We start from the raw sequence: 13,968 nt of genomic DNA, 5'->3' as shown, positions 1-13,968 counted from the left end.
CTCTGCTGGGGGCCGTGGCCCATCTGGGGGTGCCGCAGGGGCTGCCTTGCGGCTGACCCCTGCGTGTTTGGCGCGTGGGGAGCCCCCGGCTGCGGGGAGCCCTTCCTTGCTCTGACCCAAAGCTCTGCCCTGGGCTGCTGCTGCCAGACAACAGCGTGTTTTGCACGTCCCCTCAGCACCCACACTTGCAATAAGAATCTGTGCCTTTTGAGAATTTTGGTCAAAACACGCTTTTCTTGCTGAGTCAGGGCTTGAGCAGCGTGAGGTGCTCCAGGACTGTGCGCGCTCCACGCTGCGGTTTGTCTGTGCTGCGGGGGGCGGGGAGGGCCACCCGTGTCCCCGGGGACAAGGTCCCTGTTTGGTGGCCCAGCGCCCCTGTGGCCAGTCCCAGCCATCCGAGACAAAGCAATGGGTCTGGAAGTGCCCCATGGTGCTGACTTTGCTTCTCCTCCTTTGGGGAACGACCAAAAAAAACCCCCCAGCGGGTTGGGGTGCCCTGGGAGCCGCGTGGCCCTGCTGCCCTCTCGCCGCCGTGCATCGCCCGGGGCTGCCCCCGCCGCCTCCTCGCCCTTCTCTGGGTGGGTGCGATGAAGTGGAGCAGAGAATCGTCCCCTCTTCACACATGAGAGAGCAGAGCTGGCTGCCCTGCTCTGGGGGCACCCGCCGAGGTGGGCGGGTGGCGAGGAGGAGGAGGAGGAGGAGGAGGAGGAGGGTGGGCGCAGCAGCCCACGCGGCGGGGACAGGGCCACTAACATCCCTCTGTCTGCAGCAGGAGCTGAGCTGAGGCCGCTGGCAGCCCCCCACAACCCCACGGCCAGGCTGTAGCTGGAAAACACAGGTAAGGAATCGCCCCGGGGGGGTCTCCCCATCTCCGGGTGCCCCCAGGAACCGGTCCCGCGGGGACCGGAGCTGAAACCTCGCAGCTCAGCACCGCGGTGGTTCGCAATTTGTCAGTGGTGCCGAGCCCCCGGAGAGGAAAGGAGAGGAGTCCCTGCAGGCTGCGACGTGCCTGGGGTGCTAATCCTGCCCGCAGGAGAGCTGCCGCCTCTGATCCGTCGGAGGCGAGCGCGAGGAATGCTGGCAGCGCTCCAGCCCACCGCCTGCACCTCGGGGGGAAGCCCTGCCCCAAATCCTGCCCGGCTGAGGACAGGAGCGGTGCTGAGCTTCAGGGGAATTGCTGCGGGTGGTGGGCAGCTTCTTGCAACCCGATTGCTTTAACCCCGCTGCCCGGCAGCGCTGCTTGGGGCCAGGAGCCCCCCCCTTGTCCCCACAGCCACCCCCATGGGTGCGCTCGGGGGCCGCGCTCTGTCCGCTGCCCATCCCGGCCGTGTCCCAGTTGTGTCCCTGCCGTGTCCCTGCTGGGGGAAGTGCCGCGGCCAGGGGAAGCTGTGAGCACGCCTTGCTCAGAGGCGCGTGGGCTGTCACGAGCGCCGTGGTCACAGCCCTGCCGGCCCCGGGCAGCCCACGGGGTCCCGGGAGTGCCAGCGGGTGCCCGAGCCCCGCACGGAGGTGAGCGGAGGGAGGAGAGCATGGAGGGGTGGCTCTTGGTATGGGAGGGGGCTTTGCTGCTTTTTTTCTAAAGACCCGCTTTCCCCTGCACCTCTGCTCAAGCATTTCTGATTTAAGCAGCACATTTATTTATGGGGCAGCCTCTCCCCTCTTCTCCACCGCCAGTCTGCCAGCGGTGACGATTTGCCAGCGCGGGGTTTGTGTCTGACCTTCCCGTCCCGCTCTGCTCCAAACTCCCCAAAGCGTGGGCTGAGGCCCTGCTAGAAGCCGGGTCTCTTGGAAAACGAGCCCTGACGGTCAAACCAAGCCCTGAGCACGGGGAGGGAGCTGGAGGAGGGAGCAGCCCCAGCTCTGGCTTGGAAAGTCCTCTGTGGGGCAAAGCCTGGCAGGCAGCTGCAGCCCGCTCGCCCTCTGCTCCGTGCCCCACGGGCGCCGGCTGCCTCCTCTGCTCCTCACCTGCTCGGTTTTTCCTTGTCAAGAGGTTTCTCCGCCTCCCTTTTCCATCCTGCCTGCATGCTCTAGCCTAAATATTGCCTTCCATAGCTGCAGGACACTGCTGTGTATCCTGCCATCTTGGGAGGCTGCGAATAATTCCCTTCCTTCATTTATATCATTACCTTGGAGGTATTTATAGAGCCGGATCCGAAGTGGCAGGGAAGGCAGGGCTATATATAAAGCAGAGATCCCTTGGTCCTTAGCCGCTGACTGCCTGACACTGCTCCCGACCCCAACTTCTGCTCCTTGTTTCTGAGGTTTGCTGCAGGCTTTGGGCTGCACAGGACCATTCCCAGCACCCAAACCCCCTTCGGGGGCTGTACCCGCAGGCACCAAGCAGAGCCGTGGCCCCGCAGCCTCCCCATGCGGGTGGCCCTGGGGCTCCCACTGCTGCTCGCCCCGGTGCCCAGGAGCCTTTTCCTTCGAGCAGGGCTGGCCCTGGCGTTCCTCGGTGGGGTTGGTGGCTGTGCTGTTATCCCATCTCCCCAGCTCATGCTGTGTGACTTCTCCCCACCCGCCTCGTCTGGGGGCAGCGGGGGTGTGGGGGGCAGCGATGCCGCCCCGGGGCAGGGGCAGGAGGGCCGGGCTTCGCGGCAGCTGGTGCTTGGAAACCCTCTGGGGGTTTTGTTTCTTTTCCTAGAGGGCAGGCAGCTTGCAAAACCCCTGGGAAGCGGCTTAATGATGACGATGATAATAAATAAAAGCCCTCTGCCTGTTTTGCCTCCTCCAGCCCGGGACCATGGGGAGCAGCAAGAGCAAGCCCAAAGACCCCAGCCAGCGCCGGCGCAGCCTGGAGCCGGCCGACAGCACCCACCACGGGGGGTACCCGGCCTCGCAGACACCCAGCAAAGCGGCTGCCCCCGACGCCCATCGCACCCCCAGCCGCTCCTTCGGGACCATGGCCGCCGAGTCCAAGCTTTTCGGAGGCTTCAACACCTCCGACACCGTCACGTCGCCGCAGCGCTCCGGGGCGCTGGCCGGTCAGTGCGGCCCCGGCACCCTCGGGTTGGGTCTGGCTGGGTTTGGTTCCAGCTCCTCCTGGTGGCGGTGGGGTCCCCTCCTCTGGAAGGAGGCTTTTTTTGTTTTGGGCTAGGTTGGCAGAGGTGTTTTGTCTGGTGGTGGGAGGGTGGTGGGACAGGAGGGTGCCCCAGTGCCGTGCTGCGGGGCGGCGGCGCTCACCCTGAGCGGTTCCTGTCGCAGGCGGAGTCACCACCTTCGTGGCCCTCTATGACTACGAGTCCCGGACCGAAACGGACCTGTCCTTCAAGAAAGGAGAACGCCTCCAAATTGTCAACAACACGTGAGTGTCCCTGTGCCCCTGTGGCCAAGCTTCACCCCCTCAAGAGGGCTCCAGAGGGGTCACCGAGCCCAGCCTCGGGCAGGCCAGCTGTCCTCGGGGACACTCCAAGGGGCATTTTAGAGCCGTGTGTGGAAGCAGGGACGTGTCTGAGGCCACTGGCATTAGAGGCCATGGCTTGGGGGATGCTCGATGCTCCCCAATCCTCCTGCCCCCACTGCTGGGCACCACTGCCTCGCAGCCCTGCCACCAAGCCACCTCCGCGTCCCAGAGCCGGTCCCCAGCTCGGGGCCACGTCCCCGCCTGCCCCCCGTCCCCGTCAGCGCTCGGCTGCCTCTCGTCTGCCTGGACTCACCCCCTCCACTCCCCAGATGCTTTTCTCGTCCTTCCGCGGTGCCTGTGACCTCAGCTTCCCTCTTGACTGTTTTTCTTCTCTCCTGCCCGCCACGCTTTCGTTAGGAGGAAAGTGGACGTCAGGTGTGTACCGCGGGTTGGTGCTGCTGCTGCTGCTGCCGAGCTGCCTGGTGAAGGGCTGCCCGCGGGTGGGAGCAGAAGGGAGCAGGGGCTGCCTGGGGGGGCCGTGCCCGGCCACGTTTGACCTCCCTGGGCAAGCAGGGCAGCACGCGGAGCCCCCCCGTGCCGGCAGCTCTGCACCGGGGAGGTCTGAGCTGGCCCCGAACCCCTTATCTGTGTCTGGCACCCCTCATCAGTCCTGTTTCATTTGGGTTTCTGCTCCTTCCTGGTCTTTTTTTTTTTTTTTTTTTCCTTTGCCTTTATTTTTGCATTTTTTAATTCATTTCTTTATTTTTTGTGAGTCGCTCCGGGGGCTGGCACAGTCCTCAAGTTGCTGCGTGCTCGGTCCTGATGCGCAGCGCGCTCAGCTCGCTATCCCCACTGCTGCCACCTTGAAACCTGGGCACCAAAACCAGCCCCACAAAGGCGGAAGGACGAGGGGCTGCCCTGCAGGCAGCGCTCCTGCCCCGCGGGGATCCACACAGCTGGGTTTTCAGTTCGGTCCTTGGTCTCCTTCCAACGCTCATCGTTTATTAATGGGGATTCGCTCAGTCTGTGAAGCCTGGGATGTGCTGTGTGAGGGGCTTCAGTGGTGCACAAAAAGCCCCAGTTTGGGGTGTTTGGTGCTCCTCCGCTCCCCAGCCCCAGCAGGGAGTTGCCCTGGGCTCCTGCTCCGCTTCGTGGTGCTGCTGTGGCCGAGACCTCCAAAAGGAGCCAGGCCCCGGGCAGCACCACGCTGCTCGGCATGGCTGTGAGACCGTGGTTTTGCTGCCTGGTGGCTGCTGTACTGGGGCTGGGTTTGCAGCCCATCGCCCCCCTCCCTGCTCCTGCATCCTGCAGAGCCCCAGCAGTGACCCTCGGCCTCCCCGAGGGCCAAATCCGCTCACCCCATCACCGAAAGAAGGCCCCCTCCCAGCCCGCTGGCAGACAGCGGGGGTGTAACGGGGCATTTTGGGTAAAACCGAGCAGGGAATTGTTGAAATGCTTTGTTTTGATGATGGTGATTATTATTTTTTTTTTCCCCTTCCGCTGAGACATTTTTGGAATAGTTTGCTTTTGCCGAATTCCCAGATTGCAGCCTTTCAGCCCGAGCTGGAATAAAGCCCCGAGCCAAAATCTGGGCACTTCTCAGGCAGATGTTTGCTCCAGCCCCGTGGGAAAGGAGCCGAAGCAGCCCCCGACCCCATCCCGGGGAAGGTGGGGGCAGCAGCTCCGTGCCCCCTGCCACGAGGAGCGAGGGGCCAGCCCCGAGGGGACAGCACGCCCCGTGCCGTGGGCACGCAGGGCTGGGGCGAGGTGGAGGTGTGCAGAGATCGGGGTGGGGGGGCTGAACTCCCCGGGGTCAGGCTCACGGGGTCCGTGACTGCAGCAGTTGAGGTCCAGCACCTCGAGACCTTCCTGGGGCCACCTCCTCTCAGCCCTGGCTGCTTGGGGCCAGCACTGGGACACACGGGGATGAGCCGGGCAGAGCGCACCCCGCAGCACCAGGGCTGGGCTTTGCCTGCAGGCAGGTTTCCCCCCCATCGCCCAAATTCCAGCCACATCCCGGCCTGGGGTGCCCGATTTGGAGATGCTCAGCGAGCTGTGGACCACGGCTGAGCCCCAGCACCACCAGCCCTCGGCAGAGGCTGCAGGGGGACCCCTGTGCCCAGTGCCGAGCCCGGCTGCCCTGTGCCTGCTGGATCCGGCCCGAGGGCACCACAGCAGCCTAAAGAGCACCTCACCCTGTTCCAGCCTGCTCCAGTCCTTATTTATTTGATCCCTTTTGTTGTTTTGAGTAGCCTGTGTTTAACAAATTCTGCCTTCTTTTGTTGTTTGTTTTTTGTTTGTTTGTTTTCTGGTGCTTTATTTAATCGCTGCCATTCTGTCGCTTTTTTCCCCCATTTCCCCTCCCTCCCCCTTTGCCTGTTGCTCCCCGCTTACCTGCTCGCTGGGGTTTCCGTCGCGCCTCATCTCCAGCCAGGCCCAGCTCAAATTCAGAGGGCTCCAAAGGTATTTTTTGGCTCTCCGGCCTTTTCTCCAGGCAGGAGACCCCCTCATTTCACAGCATCCCACATGCTGTGACCATGGGTGACCCTGGCACCGTGGTGATGCTGCTTGTCCTGGGGGTGGCAGCGGGGCCCCCCCCGGTGCCAGCAGGCTCCCAGGGCTGATTTGGGGCAGGTTGGGCTCTGCTGCCACCCTCCTGCCCCATGCCCTGGGGTCTCCGTGGGGTCTTTCTGCGTGCCAGGGTCCTGCTGCGGGGCTGGGTGCGGGTGCTGCTCGCTGCTGTCCCCCCCCGGGCTGGGCTCTGCTTGCTCGTCCCGTGCCTCTAGGGACATGGGGACGCTGCCCGGAGGTAGGAGAGGGCACGGCCCGAGGGGGCTTGGGGGCTTTTTGGCTTCACACTGAGTGTGTTTTGGTTCTCTTGCAGGGAAGGTGACTGGTGGCTGGCTCATTCCCTCACTACAGGACAGACGGGCTACATCCCCAGTAACTATGTCGCGCCCTCAGACTCCATCCAGGCTGAAGAGTAATTGCCATCTTTTAGACAGTTTTTTTTATATATAAAAAAAAAAAAAAAAAGCAATAAGAAAAAGAAAAACCACCACCCACCGAGCGCTTTTCCCTCTCTCCCGTCCCTCTCCTCCTGGGCAAAACCTGCAGGGGCCTCTCTTGTATTTCTTGGGGCTTTTTTTGGGGTTTGGTTTGGTTTGGTTTGGTTTGGTTTCCAATCCACGTGCGTCTCCGCAGACTGTCCCCAGCCGGTGGCAGAGCCCACGGTGGGGGAATTTCACCCCCAGCTCTTGCTTGGGGTGCCCCAGGGGCTGCCCCTCCTTTGGGGAGGCTTTTGGAGCCCAGGCGCTGTGCGGTGCCCACAGTTGGCGGCGCACGATGGCTGCTCGCCAATCCAAGGGGCGCGCGGGGGCCCTGCGCTGAGCCTGTGCCTTCCCTCCCGCAGGTGGTATTTCGGGAAGATCACTCGCCGGGAGTCCGAGCGGCTGCTGCTCAACCCCGAAAACCCCCGGGGGACCTTCCTGGTGCGGGAGAGCGAGACCACGAAAGGTGAGTCCCAGCTGCGGGGACACGGGGTGCCCGCCCCGCTGCGCTTCGTGCCGGCCCCAGCCTCCCTCCCCTGAGGTGTTCCCATTCAGTGCAGAGCAGGAGCCTGGTGCTGGCCCCTCTGCGCTCAGCGTCTGCCACCAGGATTTGTGCCTCCGGGGTTTGCTCCCTGTGCAGCACCCAGCTGCTGCTTTGCTTTGCTTTTTTTTTTTTCCTTTGCTTTGCTTTTTTTTTTTTTCTTTTTTCCTTTTTTGTCCCCTTTCTGCCACACTCTCCTCCCGGCATCCAAGCTGGAGGCAGAGATGTCCTGTTTTTACCCACCCCAGCCCTAATGGTTTGCTCACCCGTGTACCCACGGGCTTCCAAAACACTTTGGACTGGAACCAGCAGCATGTCCTCTCCCTGGCTTTTTTCTGGTTTTGTTCTTTTATTTTTTGTCCCACAAACACTTTTTTTTCCTACCACCCATGTAATGTCAAATTCTTGCTTGTGAGCAACCAGACAAAGGCAATGATTATTTTTTAGGCCCTCCTTTCAGGTCTAACGATTCTTGATCCTTGTTTTGTGCTTCCTGATTGTGTGAGTTTGATCTCCGGGGTTTGGCTGGCCGAGGATGCTGTTTCTTACCTGGAAATGTGCTTTAGTCTGGCTCCAAATGCACCGTTGGGAAAAGCTCCTTGATTTTTTTTTTTTTTTCTGCTTTGGTGCTTTGAACGTGGTGCCATTTGCCTTATTCCAGTGGAAACAGCTCATGCAGGCAGCAGTGTGAACCTTCCCTTGTGCTCCTTGCAGCCCCATCCCTCCCCCATGCCCCTGCCCCTTTATTGCTGCATTCATCCCTGCGCCTCGTGGTGCCTCTCAGCTGTTGCACCAGTTGTGAATGACAGATAAAGGGGCTTTTTGGGGTAAAACCAGCAGCCTGCGTGCACCGTCCTGCTCCCCCCGCGGGGGTCCGGTGCCCACGCAGCCCCTGAGCCGCTGGGTTTTGCCCACAGGCGCCTACTGCCTCTCGGTCTCCGACTTTGACAACGCCAAGGGGCTCAACGTGAAGCACTACAAGATCCGCAAGCTGGACAGCGGTGGCTTCTACATCACCTCTCGCACGCAGTTCGGCAGCCTGCAGCAGCTGGTGGCCTACTACTCCAGTGCGTACCCGGGGCCGTGGCCAGACCCCCCTGCCCCACGTCCCAGGGGTCTGGGTGATGCCCAGGGCGCTGTGCCTGCGCCAGGGGAGGTTTAGGTTGGGTGTCAGGAGGAATCTCTTCGTGTAGGGGGTGGTCGGGCTCTGGAACGGGCTGCCCAGGGAGGTGGTGGCGTCCCCATCCCCGGAGGTGTTTAAGGGATGCGTGGATGTGGCTCTGAGGGATGTGGTTTAGCGATGGGACGGTCAGACTTGGTGGCCCTGGGCGTCTTTTCCAAGATGGATGTGCCCCTGCTGCAGGGAGGGGCTGCTGGAAGCCAGCACCGGCGTGGGGGTCCCCAAACCGGGCTGGGGGCACCTGGTGAAAAACACAGCTTGGGTTTCAGAAAGGGGAAGGGGTCTGGGTGCGGGTCTTTGAGGTGTTTTGCAAGGAAGCCATCGCGTGCCTGAATGCCAGAGCATCACCCGCACGTTGTCCCCCTCTAGAACACGCCGACGGCCTGTGCCACCGTCTGACCACCGTCTGCCCCACGTCCAAGCCCCAGACCCAGGGGCTCGCCAAGGACGCCTGGGAAATCCCCCGGGAATCGCTGCGGCTCGAGGTGAAGCTGGGGCAGGGCTGCTTCGGAGAGGTCTGGATGGGTAAGGACCGCGTCGGCCCCGTGTCCCCAGCGCAGCGTCCTCGCCGCATCTCCCAGCTGGGGGGAGCAGGCAGGGGACACGGCCCCATTAATGTGTCCCGTCCTCCAGGGACCTGGAACGGCACCACCAGAGTGGCAATAAAGACGCTGAAACCCGGCACCATGTCCCCAGAGGCCTTCCTGCAGGAAGCCCAGGTGATGAAGAAGCTCCGGCACGAGAAGCTGGTCCAGCTCTATGCCGTGGTTTCGGAGGAGCCCATTTACATCGTCACCGAGTACATGAGCAAAGGTGAGCGCAGGAGGGACGCCAGCTGGCCTGGGCGGGTGGCTCTGCTCTGCCGAAGGATGCTGAGCGCTGTCTTCCTCGCAGGGAGCCTCCTGGACTTCCTCAAGGGAGAGATGGGCAAGTACCTGCGGCTGCCACAGCTCGTGGATATGGCAGCTCAGGTGGGTTCGTGGTTCCCCCCCCAGTCCCGCGTCCCAGTTCCCTCCAGCTGGGTCAGGCCTGGCTGCGGAGCCGTCCCCCCTTGGGGGGCTCCTTGTGTCCCCCCCACGAGCCTCAGGCCCCGTGCCCTGCCCCGCAGATCGCGTCCGGCATGGCCTACGTGGAGAGGATGAACTACGTGCACCGAGACCTCCGGGCGGCCAACATCCTGGTGGGGGAGAACCTGGTGTGCAAGGTGGCCGACTTCGGGCTGGCGCGCCTCATCGAGGACAACGAGTACACGGCCCGGCAAGGTAAGGCCACACCACGGTCCCCAGTCCCCGCAGGGCGTGCTGTGCTGTCCCCTGGGGTGGTCCCTCGGTGCCTGTTGTCCTTTGGGGAGGGCTGGGGGGCTGTGCCAGGGTGGGGGAGCACCCCCTGACTCTCCCTCCTCGCCCAGGTGCCAAGTTCCCCATCAAGTGGACGGCCCCCGAGGCGGCGCTGTACGGCAGGTTCACCATCAAGTCGGACGTCTGGTCCTTCGGCATCCTGCTGACCGAGCTGACCACCAAGGGCAGAGTGCCCTACCCAGGTGAGAGCTGGCGCCGGGGGGCACGGAGCCCCGAGCCCCCCCGTGGTGGCGGGCACGATGCGGGGTCCTGCCCGGCCCCATGCTCAGCACCACGACCCTTTCTCCTCAGGGATGGTGAACAGGGAGGTGCTGGACCAGGTGGAGCGGGGCTACCGCATGCCCTGCCCGCCCGAGTGCCCCGAATCACTGCACGACCTCATGTGCCAGTGCTGGAGGAAGGACCCCGAGGAGCGGCCCACCTTCGAGTACTTGCAGGCCTTCCTGGAGGACTACTTCACCTCGACAGAGCCCCAGTACCAGCCCGGCGAGAACCTATAGACCTGGAGCTCCTCCTGGCACCGGAGACCTCGCCGCGGGGCGCGGAGGGCCGGCCTCCCCACCGAGGGGGCTGATTTTGGGGAGCCCCGTCGCTCGTTAAGACTGCTGGCCCCTGATTAATGACGGGGCGAGAGGAGCCCAAGGGTGCTGGCACCGGCTCAGGAGGGAGAGCGGGGCAGCGGGCTGGCGGGGCATCACCCCCCCCACACACACACACCCCAAGAGGCTTGGCTTTCGGGAGGCTTTTTCCCCGGAGAAATCAGGGGACAGCACCTCCTGCCTCGGACACATGGCCACGGCTTCTTGCACCCTCCCTGGTTTAAAATCACCACGACTTTCCCTGCCCCTCCGCCCACCCTTTTTGCTCTCGTTTGCCCAAAGGTGTTCACAGAGACGTTTTGCTGTGGGGAAGGCGCGCGCCAGCACTGGTTTGGACTGGGATGCAGCTGGGGAGCAGACGTTGCGAGGCACCAGGCCCCAGGATCCCGCGGGCCCGTGGTGCCAACAGGACACTGGCCTCGAGGCTCCTTCCTCCAGTGCCTGCCCGTCCTCACGTCGGGAGTGGGACCCGGCCCTGCTCGGGGCCCCGCTGCCCACCCCGTCCCATGGGACCTCCTGGGCACACAGTCGAGTCTTCCAGCCGTGCCTGTCCCCAGGGCCGTGCCTCGTCACTTCTGGGATCGGCATCGAGGGGGGGGAACCCCACGGAGCCCTCGCCTGCCCCATGCAGCCCACCCGGGGCTCCTCCACCCAACGCTACGCCTCTGCCGGCCGCCAACCCCAAATCGAGACCATGGGGCTGGGGCACGTGACAAAGGAGCATTTTGGGGGAAATACTTGTTTTTTTGCAATGTGGTTGTCCACTGGTACGTTTCCAGCTGCCTTCCCCACTCCTGCTGCCACCCCCCCGGGGCTGGGCTGCTGGGGAGCGTTGTGCCAGGCGGGTGTCTGCAGGCTCCCCGTGCCCTTGGCTGTGTTTCGGAGGTCTCTGCGTCCCCGTGCCCAGCTTCGTCCCCCCCGTTGTCCCCCCCAGGCTGAACCCCAGGGGCCGCGCACAGCCCCGGCGCCCCCCTTGTACATAGCCCCCGCGCGCCCCCCACCAGCCGGCCAGGTTGCATGTGGTTTTGTTTTCCTCCTGCCGTCACGCCGCCGTCTCTGTCTGCGTTTGTCCCTGAGCAGAACCCCTCACTGTGCTGGCCCAGCACCCATGGAAAACCAGGCGAGGAAGGTGCTGGGGCCGCCCCGGGGGGAGCTGCTCCTGCCCCTCACCCAGCAGCAGCAGGGCAGAGCCCCCCACTCGCTCCCGCAGCTCCCCAGCGTCTTATTTATTGAACGAGTTCTGGCTTGGTGGCTCCTTTTTAACAGTAAAGCCTTCAAACGTGGCACAAATGGAGAGATCCTGCCTTTGGCTTGGAGAACAGTGGCTGTTTTAATGGATTTTTTTTTTTAAACCACCTTGGGACTTGGAGCCTCTCCTTCCCCCAGCACCTTTGCATTCGTGCGGGGACCGTCACGCCCTGAGGTCTTTTAGTTCTGGTCTCGTGGTCGTTTGGCTGATGGGTCCCGGAGAAGCCCCTTAGTGCTACGAGGGGCAGCCTGTGCCGAAACCACGGGTGGGACACAGAATCCCCGTCCCCAGGAGAAGGCTCCTAAAGCTCTAAATCCATGTGCAGAAGACGGATCAGACCCCCGAGCTGGGGAGAGAGAAGGCGAATGCACGTGTTAGCGTGTGACCTTTTGTTTTCTTTAGCACGGACAGGTTCTCGTGAGAGAACAGCCGGGCCGGGGTGCTCCCAACCCAGGTGTTTCATTCCCTGGCACAAGAGCAAGAACGTCCCAGCAGCGTCAGCACCGCCCTGGGCTTTCTTCCCTGCCCCGGGGGTTTGAGGACAGGGAGAGGCTGGGGACTGTTGGTGGCAGGAGGCAGGGAAACAACCCAGGAGGAGCACGGCGCAGGGCAGGGGATGTGTGTCTGTGTGTCCGTCTGCGTGTCCGTCCATCTGACCGTGTGTGCGGGGCGTTAGGTGGCACCTGGGGTCCCTGCTGCAGGTGGCCCCAACAGAGGCCACACGGGCTCAGAGCCTCCCCACCGTCACCCTCCTGGTCTGCCAATTTGTTTTTAAATCCTGTCATTTAGAGGGGAGCCCCCCCCTACCCCACGATGCTCCTCGGCACGGACGCGATGGGCCGATAACCCCGTACGAGAGATTTTCTGCTGGTGTAATTTTTATTTTTTTTTTTTTAAACAGCATTTTTGTAAGATCTCCAGACGACTATGCAGAGAACGTGTGGCTCTGGTTCTCTCTCCCCAGCTCCCCCCCCTCCCCACCTGCCTTTTTCAGTGTCGAAGTAAAATATTTAGCTTTTTTTTTTTTTTTTTTTTTTTTTTGGATAATAATAAAACTTTGGAAAAACCTGAAAACGTCCAGCTTTGTGGGTGGTGGGGGGCGGAGATGCTTTGGAACTCTAATGTTGTTGTAAATACTTTGCAATTTGATAATTAAATACAAACAGACCTCACAAAAACAAATGAAAAAAAAAAAGTGTAGCTCATGTGTGAGAGGGTTTCTTGGCATCCCTGGTAGGGGGTCGGTGGTTACCGGAGTGAACGCAGCTTCTCTGTGTGGCTCCTGGGGTTTCAGGGGGCCTTTTCCATGCGATGTGCCCCAGATTCGGTGCGCAGCCCTGCAGGATGCTGTGCGCCTCTTGGGGTTGGGATTGGGCTCGGGGGGACCAGAGCCGCCTCCAGCAAGGGGAACCTTTTCCATCACATCCCTCCTGCTCTGCCGGAGCTCCAAATCCACCCCTGGGTAATGGCCAGCACGAAATATACCTTTATATTCACTTACAGACCCCTGATTTATATAAGCTGCATAGAATTGCGCACAGCAAGCCTGGCTGGTGGTGCTGGGTGAGCTCCCAGGGGAGGCAGGGGCTATAATGGGATGGCAGCCGGCTCCTGTCCCGCATCCATCCATCCCAAATCCTTTTCTGCATGGGGCCGTGCGGGTGGCAAAGCCCAGGCTAGGGAGGGAAGGCTCCTCTCTGCAGCCTGCTGGATCAGCGGGCTGGCAAGGAGCAGGTTTGCTTCATTAGGGTAATTAGTGGGTGCTGATTGGGATCCCTCAGCTGGTGATTAAGTAATTGATTTGTACCAGCGGTGCGGTGGGAATAGGCTCTTGGAAAGCAGGGCTGTGGCTGAGCCTCAGCGGTGCGGGGTGGTTTTGTTGCCCTGCAACCCACGTGCTGCGCTTCTGCTCTGCTGCTGCGGTGCTCTCCTGGGGCCGGTGAGTGAGCCATGTGTCCTCCTTGGTGCCTAGCGCTTCGTGTTTGACTTCTCCTTAAAGCACTTAAGCGATTGAGGGAGAATCTGCTGTTGGTGAGCCCCCTGCGTGCTGGGAGGGGCTGAAGCTGAGGTTTGCTGGGCTGGGGGGTGAAGAGGAGCCCCCACCACATGTCCCCATCCTGAGCCAGGCAGAGGTGCCTGGGGATTACACCGCTCGCCTCCTCTAACAGGGCTTAATCTCCCTGTTTGTGCTCTCGCCTTGCCTCGTGAACTGGGGAGAGGGCTCGGGCACTGGTAGGGGGCTGCTCCTGCTGGGGGGGCTGCTGGAAAGGATGCGCTCTGCTTGGCCTGAGCACCCCCTTAATCTTCTCCAAAGCGTGTCGAGTCCCAGCTCTTGATCCAGGCTGCTGGAGTGTGAAGGTGGAAAATGCTGTGGGTTTGTCCCGGCGCTGGGGTCCTCCTTCATCCTGCTGCCTGTCTGCTGGGAGGCACAGCGCAGCCCTCTTGCTGAGGGTTAATCTCTGGGCTCCTGAGACGGGCTAAAGTCCTCACCCGCTGCACTTAGCTCCTGCCAGCTGCCGAGGGCGAGGAAAATGCCCCTTTCGTGCAAGGAGCAGGAGCAAAGGGTGCAGGCAGGGGAAGGGCTGGCCCGGAGCGGTGCTGGCGGCTCCCTGGGTCCAGCAGGGTTTGGGCCAGTACCGGGCTGGTGG

At 62.1% G+C, this 13,968-nt stretch overlaps 1 protein-coding gene across 3 annotated transcripts in view; it reads left to right on the top strand.

Annotated features, from left to right (window-relative positions):
* Positions 1-13,968, top strand: part of SRC (SRC proto-oncogene, non-receptor tyrosine kinase) — a 31,080-nt gene that overhangs the window by 11,148 nt on the left and 5,964 nt on the right. The window contains exons 2-14 of one of the 3 annotated variants that reach the window (XM_084538340.1): positions 773-838; positions 2,735-2,984; positions 3,205-3,304; positions 3,761-3,778; positions 6,228-6,326; positions 6,756-6,859; positions 7,852-8,001; positions 8,484-8,639; positions 8,748-8,927; positions 9,009-9,085; positions 9,223-9,376; positions 9,523-9,654; positions 9,764-13,259. In XM_084538340.1, the coding sequence (XP_084394466.1) occupies positions 2,744-2,984; positions 3,205-3,304; positions 3,761-3,778; positions 6,228-6,326; positions 6,756-6,859; positions 7,852-8,001; positions 8,484-8,639; positions 8,748-8,927; positions 9,009-9,085; positions 9,223-9,376; positions 9,523-9,654; positions 9,764-9,972 (1,620 nt within the window). In that variant the 5' untranslated portion in view covers positions 773-838; positions 2,735-2,743 and the 3' untranslated portion in view covers positions 9,973-13,259. Of the gene's footprint in view, positions 1-769; positions 839-2,734; positions 2,985-3,204; positions 3,305-3,760; positions 3,779-6,227; positions 6,327-6,755; positions 6,860-7,851; positions 8,002-8,483; positions 8,640-8,747; positions 8,928-9,008; positions 9,086-9,222; positions 9,377-9,522; positions 9,655-9,763; positions 13,260-13,968 lie in introns of all 3 variants that reach the window. The other 2 variants (XM_084538339.1, XM_084538341.1) reach the window with 2 other exon arrangements.

This window comes from Aythya ferina (genome assembly GCF_964211825.1).
Source record: "Aythya ferina genome assembly, chromosome: 16".
Lineage (NCBI taxonomy): Eukaryota > Metazoa > Chordata > Aves > Anseriformes > Anatidae > Aythya > Aythya ferina.
This window is presented reverse-complemented; position numbering and strand designations above follow the sequence as displayed.